Genomic DNA, 24,939 nt, shown 5'->3' with positions numbered 1-24,939 from the left:
ATGCATAAAGTACATTTGTATTATTCTACAATTCTACGGACTGCAGTTTCGCGTAATATTCAGAGTTTGCATTTCACTGTTTTTATTCATTTGAGTAAATGCCTGTGTTCCTTAAAAAAGTAATCTGATTACTTTACTCATGTTACTTGTAATGCGTTTCCCCAAACACTGGATTCACACGAAGATTGCGACTGTAAAACTACAGCGTTCACAAGCGTATTTGTTACAAGGGTTTATTTATTCTGCAACCGAAAGTGTTAATAGGAGGGATTACTGAAATAATGTGATTTGATTGGTCGTGTGGCCATTCGTCATCTGATGTGAGTTAAGAACAGCTTTAAGAATGGTTTGCTCGTGTCAGGCCTCGGAGAAAAATGAAGACCTCTTGCTTTTGCACGCCGCCGCCGACTCTGAGAACATGTGTTTGAGTGAAATATAACACACCTATTTCCTTCCCTGTCTTTGCTGCAACAGATGATGGTCAATAGGACAACTGAGGTAGAGATATTTATCTAGTTCCTGATTTTCTGGAAAATAAAAAGCTATTGATTTATTGAATTCATATCTGGTCCACTTTTTGGCATGACGAATTGAGTTGTTCTGTTCTTTAACTTCTCAGCATTTTTAGTTCTTTTGGACCTTTGCATGGCTGTCTAGTCCCATCACAGCATCATCCAGAAGCCTTTGTATATGTCATGTCACACATTCCAGTTTTATTTATTAAATAGCTTGAATGAGAATGTTTTTAAGATATATCTGGTGTTGTGATTGATGATGATGATGTTTAATTTACACATATGGAGCTGTTCTAATCAGAGATGGGCTGAAGACTCAATAGTCCAGACAGAGTCTATCCTCTCAACATCTATAATCCTCTTCATAATCAATTAATATTTCAGTCTTTACCGATAGTCGCTTTTAAGCTGCGAGGGCACTTTAACATATCAACTGTTTCAATGCAAAACTACTGCATGCTCACATGAGCTGAAATGTTCATGCTATGTAGTTTGTAAGTGCTACATGCAAATATCAAAGATATATATATATATATATATATATGTATATAAATTCCGTCCATTGTCTTAAAGGGGCTATATGTAAGAATTTTCATGTGTTTTTTTATCGCCAATGTGTGAACAGCTTTTAACGAAACTTAGAAAACGAGACCTTCCCCGACTTCCTGGGTTGTCTATGAAAGCCTGTAGACCTAAACCTATTTTTATGTGAAGGACTTGAACGTTTTTGCCTGGATAATCTAAAGCCTCTCTTCATTTCAACGACACATGAAACTAATGCTTATACAATGTTCAGGAAAACACCGGAAGAGCCATTCTGTACTGTAATGTCAGTGTCATGCAAAGAAAAGGGATTCATTCAAACTATAGTCTGATCTATATTAGTCTATAATCTCAAATATACCTTATAATCAAACTATTCGATTCGATTCAAAACGATTCTTGAGGTCATGAGTCGATTCAAAAACGATTCTCGATTTTGAATCAAATTTTGATTCGATTTGTGCATAGATTTGGTTGAAGTTTATTGTTTTGTGTTACTTTTCTTATTTGACTGCGGTAGACAGTGTAATAGGTCTAGAAGAAGAAAAAAAAATCCTACTGAATTAAATGTGAACCTTGAAATTTATTTAGTTTTTCTTCCCATTTTAGTCAACCCAATATACACATGTCCTTTAAGCGGACTACAATCATTACACACAGTCTTCTGTAATAAGGCAAGGCAGAAAGTGTATTTTAATTTTGATTGCCTTAAAGAAGTGTCAAGTTAAAAAAGTGTAACACTTTAGAAAATCGATTTTTTTAATTTGTGAATCGATTCAAATCGTTATAAGATAGAATTGGGATTCGTATATGAATCGATTTTTTCCCTCTAGTATTAACAGTAAACCGCTGGTCCCATATTTCAAACTTCTTTTTACCCCTAAGCAAAGAATAAAAAAGATAGTATATTGGGGCTTTGAATCACATTCAGTCTCTTGTACGAGTGCAGTTCGCTTAATGGCCACCGGTGTCGCTAATAACAAGCGTTTCTGAATTCTACATATAGCCCCTATAAAGTTATGTTGAAAAATAGATTAATCAGTGCACAACACGACACTGTCCTATATTGACTTTGCTTGCTGCCTATTGAAACACACACAAGCCTAGAGAAGCCAGTCACATGCACATTTATTTCATTACTCTAAAGGTCAAGTGGCATGAATCTGCCTTTGACTCCCAGCATGCATTAGTGTGATTGCATTAAGCTCTTTAATAATATTGCCTGTGCTAAAATGTGTTTAGATGGATTCCAACATCCATACATGCAACAGATAATGTTCTTAAACTGTTGTAGCATTATCAGTTATGATGTTTAGATATGATTATTATTTTTATATCTATATTTTATAGATATTTAATATTGATGGAATGATTGTCATAGACATATGAATGCTAACTGCACAATGCAATATTATAAAAGTATATTCAAAATCAAGTTTAAGATAGTGAGTCGTCTTTATAATTATGAGCGCTCTCAGATTTCTATTTGTCTATTAATTATACATACGGTTTTAATGGATTATTATACATAAGGTTTTAATGTAAATAATCCACTGCACGGCATGCTGCATCGCATATTTGATTTTGCACCAGCTTTGAACGTGTCACACAGTCAATAAATTCTTCACACTTTTGTAAATGATGTTTTCACATTAAATCGGACCGTGACTTTCAGAATGGGAAGGTAAGGCAAGAATTTCACATATTCAAACTCCTCTACAATCTTTACCTTCTTATAGTCCAGACATGATTTTATTACGGATATGATCTATATACTGCACTTTTTATGTTTCCTTTGGTGTTCTTCTTCTTTGATTATGATTATCCCTTTTTTCTTCATTGTATTAAAACAGTACGTCGTCTGAAATGTTTGTGTTTATCTCATGTTCTGTTAATCTTTAACGACTTATGAGTTCATTTATTTGTCGTTTTTGTCATATTTTTCTGTTTGCATGCCTGTGTCTAGGAGTTTGACCTCTCTTACTGTTTATATGTGTGTTTATATGTTAGTCATCAAGGTTTCTTTCCAGAAGTCTTCATACGGGACTATAGCCCCCTTCGAGGCACAATGAGCTCAATCAGATTCATAACTGTCTTTAATACGTTCATGTTGAGACTGCTGCATGCTAATGCAGTCTATTAGAGCAAGATAAAGTCATGACCTGGCTCTGACGCATCGCAGGAATGTTGACGGACAGCTCATGTGTTTTGTTATGTGCCCCGCCCCCTTTTTTGATGTTTTTGCAGAGTGGATTCACGCCGCTGCATATTGCCGCTCACTATGGAAACGTGAATGTGGCGACGCTGTTGCTCAATCGAGGCGCCGCCGTGGACTTCACTGCACGGGTCTGTCTTTAGAAACATGTTAAACATGCTAACAATGTGCTAAATTATGCTAGCAACAAGTTAAAACATGCTTGCCATGTGTGAAATCATAGAAACATGCCATCAACATGATAAATCACTCAAACAAAATGTTAAAACATGCACGCAATGTGTTAAATAATGCTAAAAACATGCTAGCCATGTGTAAAATCAAAGAAACATGCTAACAACATGCTAACAACATGTTAAAACATGCACGCAATGTGTTAAAGGGGTGGTGGTGGCGCAATGGATAAGACACATGCCTTTGGTGTGAGAGACCCGGGTTCGAATCCACTGTGAGACACCAATGTGTCCCTGAGCAAGACACTTAACCACTAGTTGCTCCAGAGGCGTGCGACCTCTGACATATATAGCAATTGTAAGTCGCTTTGGATAAAAGCGTCAGCTAAATGAATAAATGTAAATGTAAATAATGCTAAAAACATGCTAGCAATGTGGTACTGGTACATCATGTTAGAAACATGTTAAAAATGTGCTAAATTATGCTATGTGTGAAATCATAGAAACAGGCTTTCAAAATGTTAAATCATGCTAAAACATGCACACAATGTGTTAAATAATGCTAAAAACATGCTAGCCATGTGTGAAATCATAGAAACATGCTAACAACATGCTAAAACATGCACACAATGTGTTAAATAATGTTAAAAACATGCTAGCCATGTGTGAAATCATAGAAACATGCTAACAACATGCTAAAACATGCACGCAATGTGTTAAATAATACTAAAAACATGCTAGCAATGTGGTACATCATGTTAGAAACATATACAAAATTTGTTAAATTATGCTAGCCATGTGTGAAATCATAGAAACAGGCTTTCAAAATGTTAAATCATGCTAACAACATGCTAAAATATGCAAGTAATGTGTTAAATCATGCTAAAAACATGCTAGCAATGCATTAAATCAAGCTGACAACATGTTAAAACACACTAGCAATGTGGTATATCATGTTAGAAATATTGAAACATAAATAATGCTAGCAACAAGTTAAAACATGCTAGCCATGTGTGAAATCATAGAAACATGATATCAACATGCTAAATTACGCTAACAACATGCTAAAACATGCATGCAATGTTAAATAATGCAAACATGCTATCAACATGCTAACAACATGCTAAAATATGCAATGTGTTAAATCATGCTAAAAACATGTTAACAATGTGTTAAATCAAGTTAACATGTGCTAAATCATGTTAGCAACATGTTAAAACGTGCTAGCAATGTGTTAAATCAGGCTAGTAACATGTTAAAACCTGCTAGCAATGTGTTAAATAATGCTAGTAACATGTTAAAAAATGCTAGCAATGTGCTAAATTATGTTAGCAACATGCTAAAACATGTTATCAATGTGTGAATCATGTTAAACAGCTTATAACAGCTTATTAAACATGTTAATAATGTGTGAAAATATGCTAACAACTTGCTAAAACTTCTTAGAACATGTTAATAACATTTTATTGACTTGTTTGAGTAAAATCTTCAAACAATTTCAGTTTTTTCAAACTTTCGGACAAGGCTTTGTCAAGCCAACATCAAAGTTTTTAATTGAATCGTATATCATTTGTATTTAATAATATTGTTTTTATTTAATTATTTTTCTAAACAGAATGGGATCACGCCACTACATGTTGCATCCAAAAGAGGAAACACTAATATGGTTCTTCTGCTGTTGGACAGAGGGGCTCAGATTGATGCCAAAACAAGGGTCAGTAGCCTAATAACTTTTTTTTATAGTTTTGTACATATACGCATAACTGAGGCGGTTAGCAGTCAGACATGAGAGAGGAAGAGCAGGGAAACCCTGTGTGTGTGTGTGTGTGTGTGTGTGTGTGTGTGTGTGTGTGTGTGTGTGTGTGTGTGTGTGTGTGTGTGTGTTTGTATGTTTGTGTGTGTGTGTGTGTGTGTGTGTGTGTGTGTGTGTGTGTGTGTGTGTGTGTGTGTGTGTGTGTGTGTGTGTGTGTGTGTGTGTGTGTGTTCTGATTAAAGCTATGACCGGCTGTGTTGTTGTTCAGATTTTGACTGCAGTGTGGAGTCCATCTGGCTGTGTTCTATCCATTTCTTCTGCAGTCTCTCTCCTGCAGTGTCTGATGCATCATCCCACACGCACACACACACACACACACACACACACACACACACACACACACACACACACACACACACACACACACACACACACACACACACACACACACACACACACACACACACATACACACACACACACACACACACACACACACACACACACACACACACACACACACACACACACACACACACGCACACACACACACGCACACACACACCTCACACTCTGCTGTTTCTGACTTCAGCAGTGCTTTTTCTGTGCTATGATCAATAATGACTGCAGAGTATAAGAGACACAGGAGAGAGACTGTGGTTGAGTGTGTAAGGGTTAAGTATATGACATAGCACATGTTTGTGTGAGGTGTTTAAAGTCCCAAAGTGCTTTTGTAATGAAATGACTGAAGTGACCTGAAGGTGTGTGTGTGTGTGTGTTGCAGGATGGCCTCACTCCTTTACACTGCGCAGCGAGAAGTGGACACGACACCGCAGTGGAGCTCTTGTTGGAGAGAGGAGCGCCTATGCTGGCCAGGACCAAGGTACACTTTTACATCATTTAGGTAGACTTTTACATAATCTTTTAATATAAGATCATAATAAATATAAACTCTGCAAACGAACTATACTAACTATTTTTGGACATAATTTAGTGTGAATATATCCGCTTAAGCGCAAGAAGACGTGAAAGAGAGCTCAGTTTAGTATTCACACGCTGTCTGATGTTTGCGCACACAAATCCTCACAGCACGTGAGAAACGAAATGAGCGTTCGTGTCTTCTTGCGCTTGAATATGTAAATTGTCAATGCTTAAAGTTTATTGACTATGCAGTGCTGGCCCTTCAACTATCCTGAGTGTTGTTCATGTTTGTTCATGTTCATGGATTGTTACAATTCATAAAAATGTTAGCATATACTCGCCAACGCTGATTTCTACTCGCATATGGCGCTTGGCGAGTGTTTTAGGACCTGGTTTCTTTATATTATAATGTTCCCTAACGCTTTCCAACAACAGTTTACTTTTCTCTCTTCTTAAAGTTTCAAGGTTCAAACACAAGATCAATGATAAAGTGATTTCTCTCCCTGAAACTGACACACATGCGTTTTATATCTCAACTGTTTATGTTCACTTTAGACATAATCGACTATGTTTACTAGGATACTCCCTAATTTCTGACATAAGGGCCTGTTAATTTTTTTTTAAGGGGCCACCGGAGGAGTTTTGAGATCTATAGTCAAAATAGACTTGACCCTCCCTTCGCCAGCAATACATTTTTCTATGACCCTCCAAAATGATTGTGAAAAAAGGCATGACCCTCCTTGATAATTTATTGATTACTTCTGTACTGGTTTGCGCTTGGCAAAGATGTTCAGATAGCCATTGTTTTTTTACAACCATGACAAACGACTTACCCTCTGCATTCTCATCTTACACATCACACTCCACTGTTATGGTGGCCATTTCAGTAGATTTACTCTCTAACATTGTTGTGGAAACACAATAAGCATGGAAACTAAAATATGGTAGTATCGTGCAACAGCGCACATTCTATCAGCTGCAGTTCTGGCGCCTCAGTCCCAATACTGTAAAACTCGATGTGCATTCACATCACATGTTAATGCAGCGGTAGAGTTACACTCACAGGACACTATTCGCAATTCGCATTCATTGGCGTTCTGTTCTGACATGATGCACTTTTTTGATGCCCGAAGCGCGCGTGCACTGTCAAACAGGGCAAGAGGTTAATAGCAAGAGGTAGGCTCATGTTGTTACTATGTTTTGTTTAAACACTTTGCGGGGACACCGCCTTCACCTGCCATGTCTATCGGCTCGCTTTCGGGTTAAACTTTCCGTGACTGCGACACTGGGTTATAGGTTGCCAGGTTGAGGTGACAAATGGGTTGAAATTGTATATGGTGTGTGGATTGTGTGAATATAATGCATTTAATACAAGATCTGGCAACTGGTCAACATTAGACAAACATATTGGTCCGATTATTCATAAAAGAGTTTGGGCCATGCAAATTACAGGGGTTTCCCGGGAGAAATAACAAACCGGGAGGGGTCCGGGAGATATGGCTAAAAAACGGGAGAAACCCGGGAAAAACGAGAGTGTTGACAGGTATGCCCTAGACTAAAAAAAGTTGGATGACCCTCCCCTCAACAAAGAATAAAAAAACATGACCCTCCCCTGTTTTCCTCCGGTGGTCCATTCCATAAGTACCGAACGGTCCCTAACTTTGTGTGAATTTGTCGGCTCAAGCGCAAGAAGTCGTGAAAGAGAGTTCAGTTTAGTGTTCGCAAGATCAATGATAAAGTGATTTCTCTCTTTCTTTCTTTTTCTGCCCATTCCCCCTGTGTAGAACGGTTTATCTCCGCTCCACATGGCAGCGCAGGGTGATCATGTGGAGTGTGTCAAACACCTGCTCCAGCACAAGGCGCCTGTTGATGATGTCACGCTGGACTACCTGACCGCTCTCCATGTTGCCGCCCACTGTGGACACTACCGAGTGACCAAACTACTACTGGACAAGAGAGCCAACCCGAACGCTCGAGCATTGGTACATGCGTTTTGATTACTGTGAGGCTTGTGTCCTCTGTAAAGCTTTTTATAATCTTTCACCTTGTATCTTTTCAGAACGGTTTCACTCCTCTACACATCGCCTGTAAGAAGAACAGAGTCAAAGTGATGGAGCTCTTGATCAAGTATGGAGCGTTCATTCAAGCCATCACTGAGGTACGAGCACAGAAACACACACTCCCCAGAAGAACAGCGTTTTAGCACAACGGTTTTAGTTATCGGTGTAGTTTGGTGATTTGCCAGAATCATCATTAAGCCTGCATCAGTTTAGCAATCCATCTGCAGTGCTGTGGAATTACTTCTGTGCAAATAATAATGAACGTAACTTTTCAAGAAACTAATCAAAATATAAATTGAAACTGAATAAAATATCTTTGAAACAAAATAAAAACAAAAAAAATTGCAGGCAAAATTTTTGACTTTGTTTTTAATACGCTGCATGTTTTGCTAACTGTTTTCTCATCTTTCTTTCGCTGTTTTGAACTTACAAATGCTCTTCCAGAGTTTTCAATTATGCTTCTGAACTTTTCGTTCGCCATTCTGGCGCATATCTCTCGCAGGGGCGGGGCTAACAGCAGTGTGTTCTCATTGGCTACTGAGTTTTTGATTGACAGCTTCTTGACCTAGAAGTGAAGATGTCAGTGTTGTGTGTTACATGTGTGGATGTGAGCTATTTTATTCAGTTTCAATTTATATTTTCATTAGTTCCATTATTATTGGCACAAAAGTAATTCCATACAGTTCCCTTTCATAGGTTCATCCGCAGGTGTAATGATTGACAGAAGCCCGTATAGAAACATTCCAGTCGATTTAACTCTCATAGCGTTTTAATTCTTCAGAAAGCTATTCATTAAACGTACTGATAATTAGATAATTAGACTAATTTCTTCTCTCTCTCTCTCTCTCTAGTCTGGTCTCACACCGATCCATGTGGCGGCTTTCATGGGTCACCTCAACATTGTTCTTCTGCTACTGCAGAACGGAGCTTCCCCTGATGTCAGCAACATCGTGAGTAAACACTGAGCCGGTCATGTGACCTTAACTGACCAATCTGGAGTTTTCTATATAAGCAGGAACTCAGCACTCCACATGAATAGAATCAGCTTGTAATAGAGTTTACTGTTTGCATGTTGTTAACCTAACAGCTCAATCCTCTAATGAACATTAAGAGCCAGATTTACTCACAGCTTGCGCCAGCTACTGTCAGGATTTACTAGAGACACGCAGTGAGAAATAAGCGCTGAAAGGCGAGGACAGGGTTATTTTTGCGGATGATCTTATTGAATATGCATTTGTAGGAGTTTCCCTTTCAGACACAGTATTTATGGAGGAAGAGTGTTTAAATGAATCATTCATGAATTGTTTGCGCTTGTCAATTTACTGGTGTTTGCGCCATTATTTACCGCCCAAAACCAGATGCTAATTTGAGCTGCTTTTGGGAGATTGTGTTGGTCATTATGGAAATGATCCACTGCGTCTGTGTTCATTAATGTGTGTGTTGTCAGTAGATCACAACAAGAACTTTACACTCCTGTCACCGGTTTTATGGGATTGCACTCTCACGCTAATTTGCCCGTTTAGTAAAGCTGGCCCTAAATGCAAAGTACACACAAATATTAGGTAAATTAATACATTTTTAAATAATAATAAAGTAAATAAAACTCAATGCATCAGTTTACTGAAAGAAATTTAAGTTTGATGCAAAGCATTCTAGTAATGCCTTTATTAGTGAAGGGTATTTTATTATATTCAGCCATTCAAAACATATATTCAAAACAAAGAATTGTGTTTTCTGTGCCAGCGTGGAGAGACAGCTTTGCACATGGCGGCTCGAGCTGGACAGATGGAAGTTGTTCGCTGTCTCCTGAGGAATGGAGCGATGGTGGACGCCAGAGCAAGGGTAAGACCAAGGCATGCTTCAACACTGCATGTGTTCACTTAATATAGAGAGAGTGCAATCCTTCTGTCATATTACAGGGGTGGAGTTACCAGGTGTTACATCTGCATTACAGTGTCATGAGAAGCTTTTACAGGAGTAGTTCACTTCAGAATTAACATTTCCTGATAATTGACTCTCCCCCACGTCATCCAAGATATTCATGTCTTTCTTTCTTCAGTCGAAAAGAAATTAAGGTTTTTGATGAAAACATTCCAGGATTTTTCTCCATATAGTGTCTTCAATGGGGTCCAACGGGTTGAAGGTCCAAATGTCAGTTTCAGTGCAGATCCCAGCCAAGTAATAAAAGCCTTACTGTATCTAGACAAACCATCGCTCATTTTATAACAAAAAACATTTATATACTTTTTTAATCACAAATGCTTGTTTTGTTAATTATTTATGTGGTGAAATGCAGAGTAAGAAGTGTTATGACTGTGAACCGTATCTCTTAAATGTCCGTCTAGTTTGATCTTGCCGCTGAAACTGCTCTCTCCGCGGAAGCTTTGCGTTTAAAGAGCTAATAAAATATTTTGACTCTAGATACATAAGTATAATTGTTCACTCATGTGGCAAGTAGCCGTGTAATAAGCAGGATAATGTACATCCAGCTGGTTGTTATCTCAGAATAAACCCCCTTCAGGTGTGTGTGTGTGTGTGTGTGTGTGTGTGTGTGTGTGTGTGTGTGTGTGTGATCTCAGAATAAACCCCCTTCAGGTGTGTGTGTGTGTGTGTGTGTGTGTGTGTGTGTGTGTGTGTGTGTGTGTGTGTGTGTGTGTGTGTGTGTGTGTGTGTGTGTGATCTCAGAATAAACCCCCTTCAGGTGTGTGTGTGTGTGTGTGTGTGTGTGTGTTATCTCAGAATAAACCCCCTTCAGGTGTGTGTGTGTGTGTGTGTGTGTGTGTGAGTGAGTGATCTCAGAATAAACCCCCTTCAGGTATGTGTGTGTGTGTTGTGTGTGTTATCTCAGAATAAACCCCCTTCAGGCTGATGAAGATCAGGTCTTCATCAGCCTGAAGGGGGTTTATTCTGAGATAACACACACAACACACACACACATACCTGAAGGGGGTTTATCCTGATCACCCTGTCGGGTTTATTCTGAGATAACAACCGGCTGGATGTACATCATCCCGAACATGTACTCAAACTTTACCTAAGCTTTTTTGAAAGCAGAAAATCTGATCCCATCTCACCCGTCAGGAGGATCAGACTCCGCTTCACATCGCGTCTCGTCTGGGAAAGACTGAGATCGTGCAGCTGCTCCTGCAACACATGGCTCATCCCGACGCGGCGACCTCGAACGGTTACACCCCGCTTCACATTGCGGCGCGCGAGGGCCATCTGGACGTCACTACGGTGCTGTTGGAGGCCGGCGCTTCACACTCTCTAGCCACCAAGGTCAGTTCATGCAAGATTTAACTGGAGAAAAGACCACTTTAGACACCTTGCAGAATCTGCTAAATGTCTTCTAGGAAACATGTAAATATCGATCTATCTATCTGTAGTTCTATCTATCTATCTATAGTTCTATCTATCTATCTGGAGTTCTATGTGTCTGTCTGTCTATCTATCTATCTATCTATCTATCTATCTATCTATCTATCTATCTATCTATCTATCTATCTATCTATCTATCTATCTATCTATCTATCTATCTATCTATCTATCTTTTTGAGCATCAATGAATGATTGTGTCTTTTGGAATAGTTGTGTATTGAGTCCCTTTCTCATCCCTAAGCATGAAAAGATTTGTCAGGGATGTGGGTGAGGGATTAAGCGAGGACTCAATTGCAGGAAAAATGAAGGCGTTTATTAATAATAAAAATAAAACAAAATACAAACAAAAACTACCCCGAGGATGACATGACATGACATGACATGACATGACATGACATGACATGACATGACATGACATGACATGACATGACATGACATGACATGACATGACATGACATGACATGACTTTACTTGACTTGACTTGACTTGACTTGACTTGACTGGACTGGACTGGACTTGACTTGAGTGAAAACACAAGGAAAATAAATAGGGAGTAAACAAGGCAGGTAATGAGGCAGGACAGGTGGGGCAAATGAATCAATAATTTGGAAAGAAGATGAGTGGGGTTAGACAATCTACAGGAGAGCACATGCCAGTAAAACAAATCACAAACCATGTGCTCACACAGAAGGAGACATGAACACACAGCTAATGCGAACACTCATAAGCCACGTGTTCACACAAAACATGACATGAAAGCACACAGCCAGTGTAAAACAAGCTGTGTGCTACACAACACAAGACAAAACAAGAAATTAAAGCTACACAGAACACAACACACGCGGACAGAAGAGCGTATGAACTCAAAACCTCATACTCATACGACAAGACAGAGCGCAGGAGAACGAGCGAAAGCTCATCCTGTGCGCTAACGACGGAATACAAACACGCGGAGCATGAATGTCCGAATCCCGATAGAGAACCAAAACCAAACTAGACCGACGTGCCGGGATCCAAACACCACGGCCCACACATGAATCAAGGCACACAGACAAGAGAGCGCACGGCTCGAGAATGCTAGAAGCCGCGCGCCCACACAAAGACATGACAAAACAGTGTTTGGGCTCTGTCACAAAACCAAGAAATACACTAGACAGAAGTGACAGAACCCTGACAAGATTGATCTTAAAATCACACAGTCACTGTTGGGTCAAATATGTAGAAGATGCTGGAAGACCAAAGAATCTGCAGGATTTATTCTAAAGAACAGTGGGCAGTTTAACTCTTTCCATGCCAGCGTTTTAAACCACCCAGAATATTTTGTTGCAAATTTTTTTGTTAGAAAAAAAAAAAGAAAAAGATATTGCCCATAGGTTTGCATTAATGTCAAAATTGGTGTATAATGAAATGTACACCCAGTTAGATTAGCGTGTTTGACGAGGATTAGTTGATTTATGTGTTCTGCATTTAAACATCTACAGAAAGGGTTCACGCCTTTACATGTGGCGTCAAAATACGGCAGCCTGGATGTGGCCAAACTCCTCCTGCAGCGACGGGCTCCACCAGACTCTTCTGGGAAGGTAGACTGAACCCGCAATCACTTTTAACCCTCATCCTTCACTTGCGTTCTGTAACACATCCTTCACTCGCGTTCTGTAACACATCCTTCACTCGCGTTCTGTAACATCCATCACTCGCATTCTGTAACACATCCTTCACTCGCGTTCTGTAACACATCCTTCACTCTCGTTCTGTAACACATCCTTCACTCGCGTTCTGTAACACATCCTTCACTCGCGTTCTTTTACACATCCTTCACTCGTGTTCTGTTACACATCCTTCACTCGCGTTCTGTTACACATCCTTCACTCGCGTTCTGTTACACATCCTTCACTCGCGTTCTGTTACACATCCTTCACTCGCGTTCTGTAACACATCCTTCACTCGCGTTCTGTAACACATCCTTCACCTGCGTTATGTAACACATCCTTCACTCGCGTTCTGTAACACATCCTTCACTCGCGTTCTGTTACACATCCTTCACTCGCGTTCTGTTACACATCCTTCACTCGTGTTCTGTTACACATCCTTCACTCGCGTTCTGTAACACATCCTTCACTCGCGTTCTGTAACACATCCTTCACCTGCGTTATGTAACACATCCTTCACTCGCGTTCTGTAACACATCCTTCACTGGCGTTCTGGAACACATCCTTCACTGGCGTTCTGGAACACATCCTTCACTCGCGTTCTGGAACACATCCTTCACTCGCGTTCTGTAACACATCCTTCACTCGCGTTCTGTAACACATCCTTCACTCGCGTTCTGTTACACATCCTTCACTCGTGTTCTGTTACACATCCTTCACTCGCGTTTCTGTAACACATCCTTCACTCGCGTTCTGTAACACATCCTTCACTCGCGTTCTGTTACACACCCTTCACTCGCGTTTCTGTAACACATCCTTCACTCGCGTTCTGTAACACATCCTTCACTCGCGTTCTGTTACACATCCTTCACTCGCGTTCTGTTACACATCCTTCACTCGCGTTCTGCGTTCTGTTACACATCCTTCACTCGCGTTCTGGAACACATCCTTCACTCGCGTTCTGTTACACATCCTTCACTCGCGTTCTGTTACACATCCTTCACTCGCGTTCTGCAACACATCCTTCACTCGCGTCACTCGCGTTCTGTTACACATCATTCACTCGCGTTCTGTCACACATCCTTCACTCGCGTTCTGTTACACATCCTTCACTCGCGTTCTCTAACACATCCTTCACTCGCGCTCTGTAACACACTCTTCACTCGCGTTCTGTAACACATCATTCACTCGCGTTCTGTTACACATCCTTCACTCGCGTTCTGTAACACATCCTTCACTCGCGTTCTGTTACACATCATTCACTCGCGTTCTGTTACACACCCTTCACTCGCGTTCTGTTACACATCCTTCACTCGCGTTCTGTTACACATCCTTCACTCGCGTTCTGTAACACATCCTTCACTCGCGTTCTGTAACACATCCTTCACTCGTGTTCTGTAACACTGTAACACATCCTTCACTCGCGTTCTGTTACACATCCTTCACTTGTGGGTCAAAATGAGCCAAAGTCCAGAAAGTTTATTTTATTTCATTTTGATCATATTTTTTCTAATTTTTAATGCAGTTGTTTTGGAGATAATTTTGTTTTATTTACCTTTAAATTACTAGATTTGACCAATAATAAATAAATAAATAGATAAATAAATAAATAAATAAATAAATAGTAATTTAAGCACATTCATCACATTCTTTCAGCTTAAATTCAAAATAACTCACAATTTCATGCATAAACCTTTTAATTCAGCTCAAAATATCTTCCATTGGGTGTCTTTGCTGACCTCTTGTGGAAACAAAATAATTGAACTTGATATTTCATAACTCTTGCCACTAGATGGCTTTATATCTCTATTTGGAGCAAATTAGCTGTTCCTCTGGGTCCTAAAGTCAGTTCGGTTCAGAGTGCGTTCAGATATACATGTAGACATTATAAAATAGTTTTTTTGTAAAATTTTAGCATTTTTACTTAGAATTTTGAGCATTTTTAGGTTTTTCTATGTGAACTGAAGCATTCCTTGCATTCCATTCATTCCTAAGGGGGTCAAATTGACTTGTGAGGGAAGGATTTGTTACTTTTTTTTATTTCAGCCACAAAACTCCTCGAATCCATCTTTATTTGTGTGTATTTTCGTTGTTCAAGTGCGACAATTACAGTTTTTTCACAAATAAATTTCGGGTCAAAATGACCTGAGTGAAGGATGAGGGTTTTAAAACACTGTTGTATATTTAAGATAAAGACATAATTTAGCCTAATCTTTGCGATGTTGTTTAAAAGAAATACATTGAAGCTATGTTGACTGCAAGAGTTCTGGTAAGCATGGTTTCACTTACTGATAACATTCTTTTAAGAAAAGGAAACAACATTGTTTTCTTCCTCTTTTCTTTAATAAGGAGCCAGTTTGCTCTAAAACTTGCACTCTAATATAGACGATAACCTTTAAACTAAACACGCTCTAACAATCCCTGATAACATTGCTTTTTCATCAGATGTTTCGTTGGGTTTCATTTAATGCTTTTGCCACGCTAACCCCTGTAATCATGTTGCACTGACCCTCATCCCAGCAGAACGGCCTCACTCCTCTACATGTTGCTGCGCACTATGATAACCAGAAGGTGGCGCTCTTGCTGTTGGATAAAGGGGCATCTCCTCATGCCACGGCCAAGGTAAGAAGATCTGAAAGGTGCATTGTGTAATATTTAGGAGGATCTGTTGACAGAAATGCAATATCATATACATAACTATGTTTTCAGTGGTGTATAAAGACCTTATTTAATGAACCATTATGTTTTATTAGCTTAGAATGAGGCATTTCTCTCTACACACACCGCAGGTCCCCTTACATCGACATGTTTCTACAGTGGCCCTGAACGGACAAACGCGTTTCGTCACTATGTTGTTCATGCAAAGATCTAGCTAAAGTCAGCGATTAAAATACTGACACAATGATGAACAAATAACAATAATATTCGCAAAAACATTGTTTTACTGAATAATTAAGTAAACCAAATATCTTTGTAAAGAAACCTCATTGCTTAACTGGCTACTCTCTGCTGTCGTAACTTCTGTTGGGTGCAATTCACAAAATCACCACTAGATGCTGCTAAAAAATACACACTGCATCTTTAATAAAACATGTATGATAGGAATAGTCACACCAGCCTAACTGTGCTTTGTGTCTTCATGTAGAATGGATACACTCCACTTCATATCGCGGCTAAGAAGAATCAGATGGAAATCGCCACTACTCTCCTGCAATACGGAGCCGAGACCAACATCCAGACCAAGCAGGGGGTGAACCCGCTTCATCTGGCCTCTCAGGAGGGACACAGTGAGATGGCAGCTCTGCTCCTGCAGCGAGGAGCGCAAGTCAACGCCACCACCAAGGTGAAAATGCTACTTCTAAACAGTGTAAAAAGATATTCAAGGCAATTAGAAGTTTAATTTTACGTGCACTGATTTAGAATAAGAATTGGTGCCCCAAATCACTAGTGGGCACACAAGTGTTAGCGGTCGTATTTTTTAACTGCTTTAAAATGGCTTTTTTGGTCACTTAAGCCGCGTTTCGACCGCATGAACTTTCCCCAGGAACTAGGGCCTTTGTGGTGATACACGGTGTGTTTCCACCACAGGGTCTAACTTAAGTTCTGGGTAAATATTTCCCCCTCAGAAAGTCCCTGCTCACGAGGTAGTACTTTTTCAAAGTTCAGGAACTTTCAGGTGTGGGACTTGGGCGCTGAACATGCTGATTGGTTGAGTTCATGCCGCATTTTGATTGGTTAACGACACACGGCATTTCATTTTAACCACCATCTGTTGCGGTGCGTGCAGTAAGAGTGTTTGCTATTCGAATCAACAATGGAGTTTAAAAAATACGACAGATGGACCAACGACGAGGTTCAGGCTTTATTACGCTTAAATTCAGAGGATGAAATCCAGCGGGTACTGGAAAGTAGCACACAGTTCTATGTCCCTGGACTATTTGCCTAATCTTCACAGTACTTTAGATTGCGGTGGAAACGCAGACAGCAACAGGTCTGGGGGAAAAAAAGTTCCTGGGAAAAAAAGTTCTTTGGACAAATTGTTCTGGGTAATTTCGGTGGAAACGCAGCTTTATAGACAGAGGGTCCTATCATACACCCTGTGCAATGCAGCGCCAGGCGCGACGCTAGTGTGTTTTGCTAATTTCAGCCCGACGCAGATTTCCTTTTCACGTCCTGCGCCATGTTATTTAAATAGCAAATGAATTTGCGCCAGATTTAATCTTGTGCACGGACTCTCTTCGCTAGAGAAGTGTTCAGTTTTTCCGCTTGCAAATTACGTCATGTAAATAGCGAATCCGTCATGGCGCGAGCGCAACTGGCTTTTAAAGGGAATTGGGAGATGAGACTCTGATTGGTTTATTGCACGTTACGCCCAAAACACACACATTACTCATTAAGAGCTTTCCTGTAGCTCAGTGGTAAGAGCATTGCGTTAACAACGCAAGGTTGTGGGTTCGATCCCAGGGGATTGCACATACCTATTTATAAATGTATAGGATAATGCAATGTAAGTCGCTTTGGATAAAAGCGTCTGCCAAATGCATAAATGTAATGTAAGAGAATAGAGACAAAACACACCCATTACTCACTAAGAGAATAGAGACAACACTTTTAGACCAGCGCCGGGAGCGCAGACCATTTTTCCCGTCGTTAAACTAGCAAAAGTGCGTGCATTGACCATGTGCGTTTTTAGACTTACCGGTTCCTGAAAAATATATTTTCGATACCAATCTTATGAACAGATAATGTTATAGCAGACACTAACATTAATGTGAAGAGGGAAAAAAACAAGAAAGCTAAACTGTCAATGCAGCCAACCTTAAAGGCACACTATACTATATAAGATTTTTGGATCAAAATATCCAAAATCCACTTGAACAATATTATATATTGAGTTGATTTGTGTACTTACATTATCCCAAATGTTTCTAAGAATGTTTAAATCCAGAGAAATAAGCAGTTTTAACCAGGACACAGACTGATTTATGGTTTTATTCTGTAGAAAACATGGAAACCCCAAAGACGCTTTAATATATTATGTGTTTTATTAGACAGGTGAGCAACTGTTTGGATGCATTAATCGACAGAAAACTAATCATTGTTATACAGCTCAACACAGTTAGTCTTTTTGTTTAAATCTCGTTTTCTTGATTTCCCGCGAGTACAGTATACTTTTAGAGCGTGGTATAAGTAGGCGAATTCCAGCTGAAAGAGAAGAGCAAAACTACAAGAAATAACAATGACAGAAAGCAATGAAAAGTAATCCGTTTATATCTATTAAGAGCCAATCATCCGTTGAATTTGACCCTAAACTCATGATTTGACAGAAATAGAGGAGCATGTTTATTGTGCTGGTTCTGATCAATGTGTTTTATGTGTTATGGGACCCAGATAACCAAAGCCAAGACTGTTATTAAGCTCTTCTTTTTATGATGCTGAACTCCTGCAAATATCTGGTTTGGTTGGTTCATGTTTTCTCAGAGCGGACTCACATCTCTTCATCTCGCTGCCCAAGAAGACAAAGTCGGTGTTGGTGAGATCTTAGTTAAACACGGTGCCGTCCTCGACCAACAAACCAAAGTAAGAAGAGCGTTTTACACCCCAAAACAAGGCTTTTACAGGCTTTTTAAATCATTTCACTGACGTGACGATATGGTCTCGATTGCAGTTGGGATACACGCCTCTTATTGTCGCCTGTCACTATGGAAATACCAAGATAGTTAATTTTCTATTGAAGAGTGAAGCAAGTGTCAATGCTAAAACAAAGGTATTTCTTAATCTATTCATTTTTTATATGTAGACAGTTTTGTATTAAAATACAAAATCATGAGTATTTTATATATATATATATATATATATATATATATATATATATATATATACAGTATATATAGCAATGTGTCATAGGCTTATTGTAAAATCTAACATTTGTCTTCTTGTCAGAATGGTTATACGCCTCTACATCAGGCGGCACAACAAGGAAACACACACATAATTAACATCTTACTACAGTATGGAGCAAAACCCAATGCCATCACTGTGGTGAGTGAATATAAACACACACACACACACACACACACACACACACACACACACACACACACACACACACACACACACACACACACACACACACACACACACACACACACACACTCGTTGTCTAATCTAGTGATTGTCTCCATGTCCTGACTGTAGAATGGAAACACGGCTCTTGCGATCGCTCGGCGTCTGGGTTACATCTCTGTGGTCGACACACTGAAAGTCGTGACCGAAGAAATCATCACTACAACAACGGCAAGTTCACCTGAGAACACACACATCTGTCCTACACATCAATACACACTGTGTGTTTCACTGTCCTGAGAACACACACATCTGTCCTACACATCAATACACACTGTGTGTTTCACTGTCCTGAGAACACACACATCTGTCCTACACATCAATACACACTGTGTGTTTTACTGTACTTAAAGAATCTGCTTCTTCACAGACGGTGACAGAGAAACACAAGCTAAATGTGCCAGAGACCATGACAGAAGTTCTCGAAGTGTCTGACGAAGAGGGTGAGTGTGACAAACTATTACTTTATTGCTTTATTAAACTGCTTTATTCAATCAGTCTATCCATCTGTCAATCAATCAATCAATCAATCAATCAATCAATCAATCAATCAATCAATTAATCAGTCAATTAATCAATCAACCAACCAATCAATCAATCAATCAATCAATCAATCAATCAATCAATCAATCAATCAATCAATCAATCAATCAGTCAGTTGTGACAGTCAGTGAATCCAGGATGATCTCTTCTAGTATATTGGCTCGTCTGATGAGTTTTCTCTTGTGATCTGTTGTATGTGTTCTGCTGTAATTGGGTTAATTATGTGTATTAACATGGAGTTTCCCACAGTTCCCACACAGATAGATGATGGAGCAATGTCAGATGACTCTATTGATTTTGAAGGTGACAAAGCGTGGATTGGTGTGCTGTAATGACTTCTCAAACTTTATAAATGATCTTGGTTTTAATGATGTTAATAATAGGGGCGGAAACCTCGTATGTCCAAAACCGATACTTTTCATGGAAAAAACACTGTGTTGTCAAAGTTGATATTGTGGCTTAATATGTGCTCAGACACTTGCATATGTCGTTATATTATCAACATTTTATCAAAATCAAGCTTAAATAGAGTTACGAGGTGTTTGACCAGCGAATGTCATGTTTTGTCCGTCATTATACAGTCCTGGCTGTGACTCGACATTAAATGCTAAACTGAGACTCTCTCCGCTCCTCAAATAGTGTCTCTCGAGTCAAGAAAACACTGTTCTCACTCAAACAATCAGTTCTTTATTCACCATTGCATTGCAAACAAGCAGAAACGCTGCAAAATGTGGGCGGAGTTATGAAGTTTGACTGACAGTCTGAGGAGCCAATGGAGTTACGAGGTTCAGTCACATGCTCTTTTTAATACTTTTCATCGGTTAGATATTTGCAAAGCCCAGTAATGATTTTATGAAAAGAGACGATACATGGAGATACGAGGTTTCCGTCCGACAGCGAGGTTATGGAAGAAGTGAGCATGGCATGATGGGATTGGTTACATTTAAATGCAGTTTACTAAATGACTGGCTAACCTTTATAGTGGTTGATTTTTTTTAATGAAACACAATGATATGATTTAAATTATTTAACTTTGCTATTGTAAATTGGAATTGTAGTGCAGTCAATAGGTTTTAGTAGTATGCCAAATATTGGAGTATTTTTATAAGTATACTGAAACTAATTATTTTGCAGTGTTGGGCAAAGTTACATTTAAAGGGATACTCCACTTTTTTTGGAAATATGCTCATTTTACAACTCCCCCAGTGTTAAACAGTTGAGTTTTACCGTTTTCGAATCCATTCAGACGATCTCCGGGTCTGGGGGGTCCCACTTTTAGCATAGCTTAGCATAATGAATTGATCCGGACAAGACCGTTAGCATCTCTCTCAAAAAAACGAACAAAAATGAAAAGTTGCGATTTTCTAGGCTGATATGGCTAGGAACTATACTCTCATTCCTGCGTAATAATCAAGAAACTTTTCTGCCGTACCATGGGTGAAGCAGGCGTAATGATATGACGCAGCGCATGCTGCCTGATAATAGGCTACTGAGCTGGGGACTATTATCAGGCGCTGCGTCATATCATTACGCCTGCTGGACTCATGGTACGGCAGCAAAGTTTCTTGATTATTACGCAGGAATGAGAGTATAGTTCCTAGCCATATCAGCCTAGAAAATCGCAACTTTTCATTTTCCGTCGGCCTTAGTACACGATGCAACTACAGAAGAGTCAAGTTTTAAATAGGAAAAATATCGAAACTCTTTGTTCATTTTTTTGAGAGAGATGCTAACGGTCTTGTCCGGTTCAATTCATTATGCTAAGCTATGCTAAAAGTGGGACCCCCAGACCCGGAGATCGGCTGAATGGATTCGTAAACGGTAAAACTCAACTGTTTAACTCTGGGAGAATGGTAAAATGAGCCTATTTCCAAAAAAAGTGGAGTATCCCTTTAAAAGTAATGTATTACAATAACTGCTTTAGTTTCTTTTTATGGAAAGTAATACCTTGTTACTTCTGAGTTACTTTTTTTCACCTGGGCTGGGCTTGTTTGTTTGTTTTTATAACAAAATATTTTTTTGTCACATGTTAAGCCCAATATAAGGACCTTTCACACCAGAAGTGAAATGAATAATCCTCAGACTGAAGGAAATGCATATTTACTCCTGTACAGTAGAGGGCGCCGCTCAAACAAACCTTTCAGCTGTGAACGCAGAAGAAGAATAAAGTTCAACACTCTTACTTCAGCAATGAAAACAAAAGAATGAAACACAAATCTGTGTCTGATGTTTATCTAAAGTCATTGTTAACCAAGACATTGGTTGATAAAGTGAGATTAAATGCATAAAGTATATTTGTGTTATTTAAAATTTTTAGTTTTGTTAATACTTTACTTTTATATTTTCTGTTTTAATTTGAAAGTTTTTTTTTGTTTTGTTGTTTCTTTTTTTTTCTTGATCTTTTTCTTTTCTTAAAAAAAATATGTCTGTACAGTTTTGATTACTTTTTAGTTTTAGCTACCTCAACTTAATTTTTTTCCCCATTGTTCCACACTCTAGGCAGCCAATATGCAACCGAAAGCCAAACGCCAGTGTCGGTCTACAGTATGTCTTGCATTAATCGTCAGCTCATTAACTCACAGCACACGCTAGAGACGCTGCCCCCGCTGGCCAGACTCCACAACTGCTTCATTAGCTTATCCTCCACTTTAATGCGCTAGAACTGCTGCACTGGACACTAGATGCTGTGGGACTAAACCATAGAGGCTTTGCTGATATCTTAAAGGTTCAGTGTGTAATATTTAGGAGGATCTGTTGACAGAAATACAATATCATACACATAACTATGTTTTCAGTGGTGTATAAAGACCTTATTTAATGAAGCGTTATGTTTTTTTAGCTTAGAATGAGCATTTCTCTCTACACACACCGCGGGTCCGCTTACATCCACATGTTTCTACGGTGACCCTGAGTGGACAAACGCGTTTCGTCACTATGTTGTTCTTCATGATAAGAAGCGAGCTAAAGTCAGCGAATAAAACACTGACACAAAGATGAACAAGTAACAATAATATTCACAATAACACCGTTTTACTGAATAATTAAGTAAACATAATTTCTTAATTTATCTTTGTAAAAAGCCTACTCTCTGCTGTCTCCGACGACGACATCACTTCCTGTCGGCCACCGTAACTTCTGTTGGTTGCAATTCACAACCTCACCACTAGATGCCACTAAAGTTTACACACTGCACCTTTAACAAGTGTAAATGGAAAAAACGGAGAATCTCTTTGCGTTTATGTGTGCGTTTATGATGCTTCTCAGGTGTTTTCTCTCAAGGTCTCTCATGTTTTTGAACCAGTGACTCATTTATATTGAAAATGCTTGTCAAAGCGTTACAGTAATAAGATGGTGTGTGTGTCATCAGGTGATGACACCATGACGGGTGACAGTGGAGAATATCTGAGAGCTGAGGATTTGAGAGAGTTAGGGGACGACTCTCTGCCTGGCCAATACCTGGACGGCATGAACTACCTGCGCTTCAGTTTAGAAGGAGGCCGATCCGACAGGTACGTTAGTTTGGAGACTTGATATTAAACATGTTGAATTTTCACTAAGCGTACCACGTCAGATCACCTACAGTTCCTTAGTGTACATTCAATCCTGCATTTATTCAGACACCTTCAACATTTCTCACATTATCACAGTTTATATTCGCTATAATTTAGAAAGTGGTAATAAAATATGACTCAGAGTTATCAAATCAGTTGATATTTCACTGGTTTTGTCCATCCTTCTGTTAGACTGTCTCACAGATGAATTATGTTGAATATCTGTCAGCTGTTAAAGGAACACGGCGACTTTTTGGGACGTTAGCTTGTTCACCGTATCCCCCAGAGTTAGATAAGTCCACACATACCCTTCTCATCTCCGTGCGTGCCGTAACTCTGTCTGACGCACCCACCGCTAGCCTAGCTTAGCACAAAGACTGGAGGTAAACGGCTCCAGCTATTAGTACACGCTGCTATGTATAGCTGTAATATTGACTATACAAATTACAACATGTAAATAGGAAAATGTTGACGTTATTCTGTCACTTATTGGGAGCAGTATGCTAGCTGGAGCCATTTACCTTCAGTCTTTGTGCTAAGCTAGGCTAGCGGTGGGTGCATCAGACAGAGTTACGGCACGCACGGAGATGAGAAGGGTATGTGTGGACTTATCTAACTCTGGGGGACACAGTGAATAAGCTAAAGTCCCAAAAAGTCGGCGTGTTCCTTTAAATTTAACTACACAATTAGATAATACCAGTTTAGCTCAACCAATCACCAAGCAATGCTTCATTTTGTTCAGTCTGTGTGTAAAAAGAGCATTAGCAATTAAAGAAAAAACACTTCAGCAAAACATGATCAGGTCAAAGTGTCTGGATAATCTTTGGTCCCAAATTGTTATAAATGTCACTGTTAGTCCCTGTATGAAGAATATTTGTGTATAATATGTCACAGTTTACTTTATTTTGCTCTCCTCACTTACATAAATTAACTATAGTGTCCTGCACACACTAGTAAAAACATATACAAAATTATATCTGGTGTCTGTATAATATTTGGTTTGACTGTATCTCACACTTTACATTTTAAATTGAAATGTAGACATTTAATTGTATTCCACTTATTCTTCTTTGTGCTAACGCTGACATAGTCGCTTACAAAGGTATGTGAGAAATCAGTATCAGTGAGTGTTTATGATGAGCCGGTGTTATAATTCTTATACAGTGTATTTTGGGAACTCTGGATGGATTCTCCTCAGTAATGATGGTGATTTCCTTTAGTTTGGACAGGTCTTACACACCCACTCATCAAAGCTACTACCCTGCAAAGCATTATGGGATGGTGGAGGAAATGATGTACAGCCATCAGGTGAAGTTGAGAATTTTGAGTGTTTTCATATTAGGGCTTTATTATACAAATAATTGTCTTTAAAAGTCATAAAATTTAGTACAAAAGAAAGGAATTCAAAGTCATAAGTTGTGTCCCAAATGACGCACTATACACTATGTGCTCAACAGTGTAGTGTGTATGGTTTTGTCATTCACAGAGTCATTGAGTCTGAAGATGATTCAT

The 24,939-nt window shown here is 39.2% G+C and overlaps 1 protein-coding gene across 1 annotated transcript in view; it reads left to right on the top strand.

Moving 5' to 3' along the window:
• Positions 1–24,735, top strand: part of LOC309491827 (uncharacterized protein) — a gene marked incomplete at both ends in the record, with an annotated part of 30,258 nt that extends 5,523 nt beyond the window's left edge. Inside the window, 21 exons of the mRNA XM_082190854.1 lie at positions 475–498; positions 3,306–3,404; positions 5,062–5,160; positions 5,984–6,082; positions 7,905–8,102; positions 8,180–8,278; positions 9,032–9,130; positions 9,924–10,022; positions 11,262–11,459; positions 13,040–13,138; positions 15,728–15,829; positions 16,353–16,550; positions 18,689–18,787; positions 18,876–18,974; positions 19,151–19,249; positions 19,406–19,504; positions 19,704–19,776; positions 20,126–20,179; positions 23,244–23,385; positions 24,518–24,529; positions 24,648–24,735. Coding sequence (XP_082046980.1) covers positions 475–498; positions 3,306–3,404; positions 5,062–5,160; positions 5,984–6,082; positions 7,905–8,102; positions 8,180–8,278; positions 9,032–9,130; positions 9,924–10,022; positions 11,262–11,459; positions 13,040–13,138; positions 15,728–15,829; positions 16,353–16,550; positions 18,689–18,787; positions 18,876–18,974; positions 19,151–19,249; positions 19,406–19,504; positions 19,704–19,776; positions 20,126–20,179; positions 23,244–23,385; positions 24,518–24,529; positions 24,648–24,735 — 2,178 coding nt within the window. The remainder of the gene's footprint in view (positions 1–474; positions 499–3,305; positions 3,405–5,061; positions 5,161–5,983; positions 6,083–7,904; positions 8,103–8,179; positions 8,279–9,031; positions 9,131–9,923; positions 10,023–11,261; positions 11,460–13,039; positions 13,139–15,727; positions 15,830–16,352; positions 16,551–18,688; positions 18,788–18,875; positions 18,975–19,150; positions 19,250–19,405; positions 19,505–19,703; positions 19,777–20,125; positions 20,180–23,243; positions 23,386–24,517; positions 24,530–24,647) is intronic.
• Between the last annotated feature and the right edge of the window lie 204 nt (positions 24,736–24,939).

Source organism: Leuciscus leuciscus, assembly GCF_965113295.1.
Source record: "Leuciscus leuciscus genome assembly, contig: HAP1_SCAFFOLD_610, whole genome shotgun sequence".
Taxonomy (NCBI): Eukaryota; Metazoa; Chordata; class Actinopteri; order Cypriniformes; family Leuciscidae; genus Leuciscus; species Leuciscus leuciscus.
The sequence above is the reverse complement of the archived record's forward strand: the minus strand, read 5'-3'. Positions and strand labels throughout refer to the sequence as shown.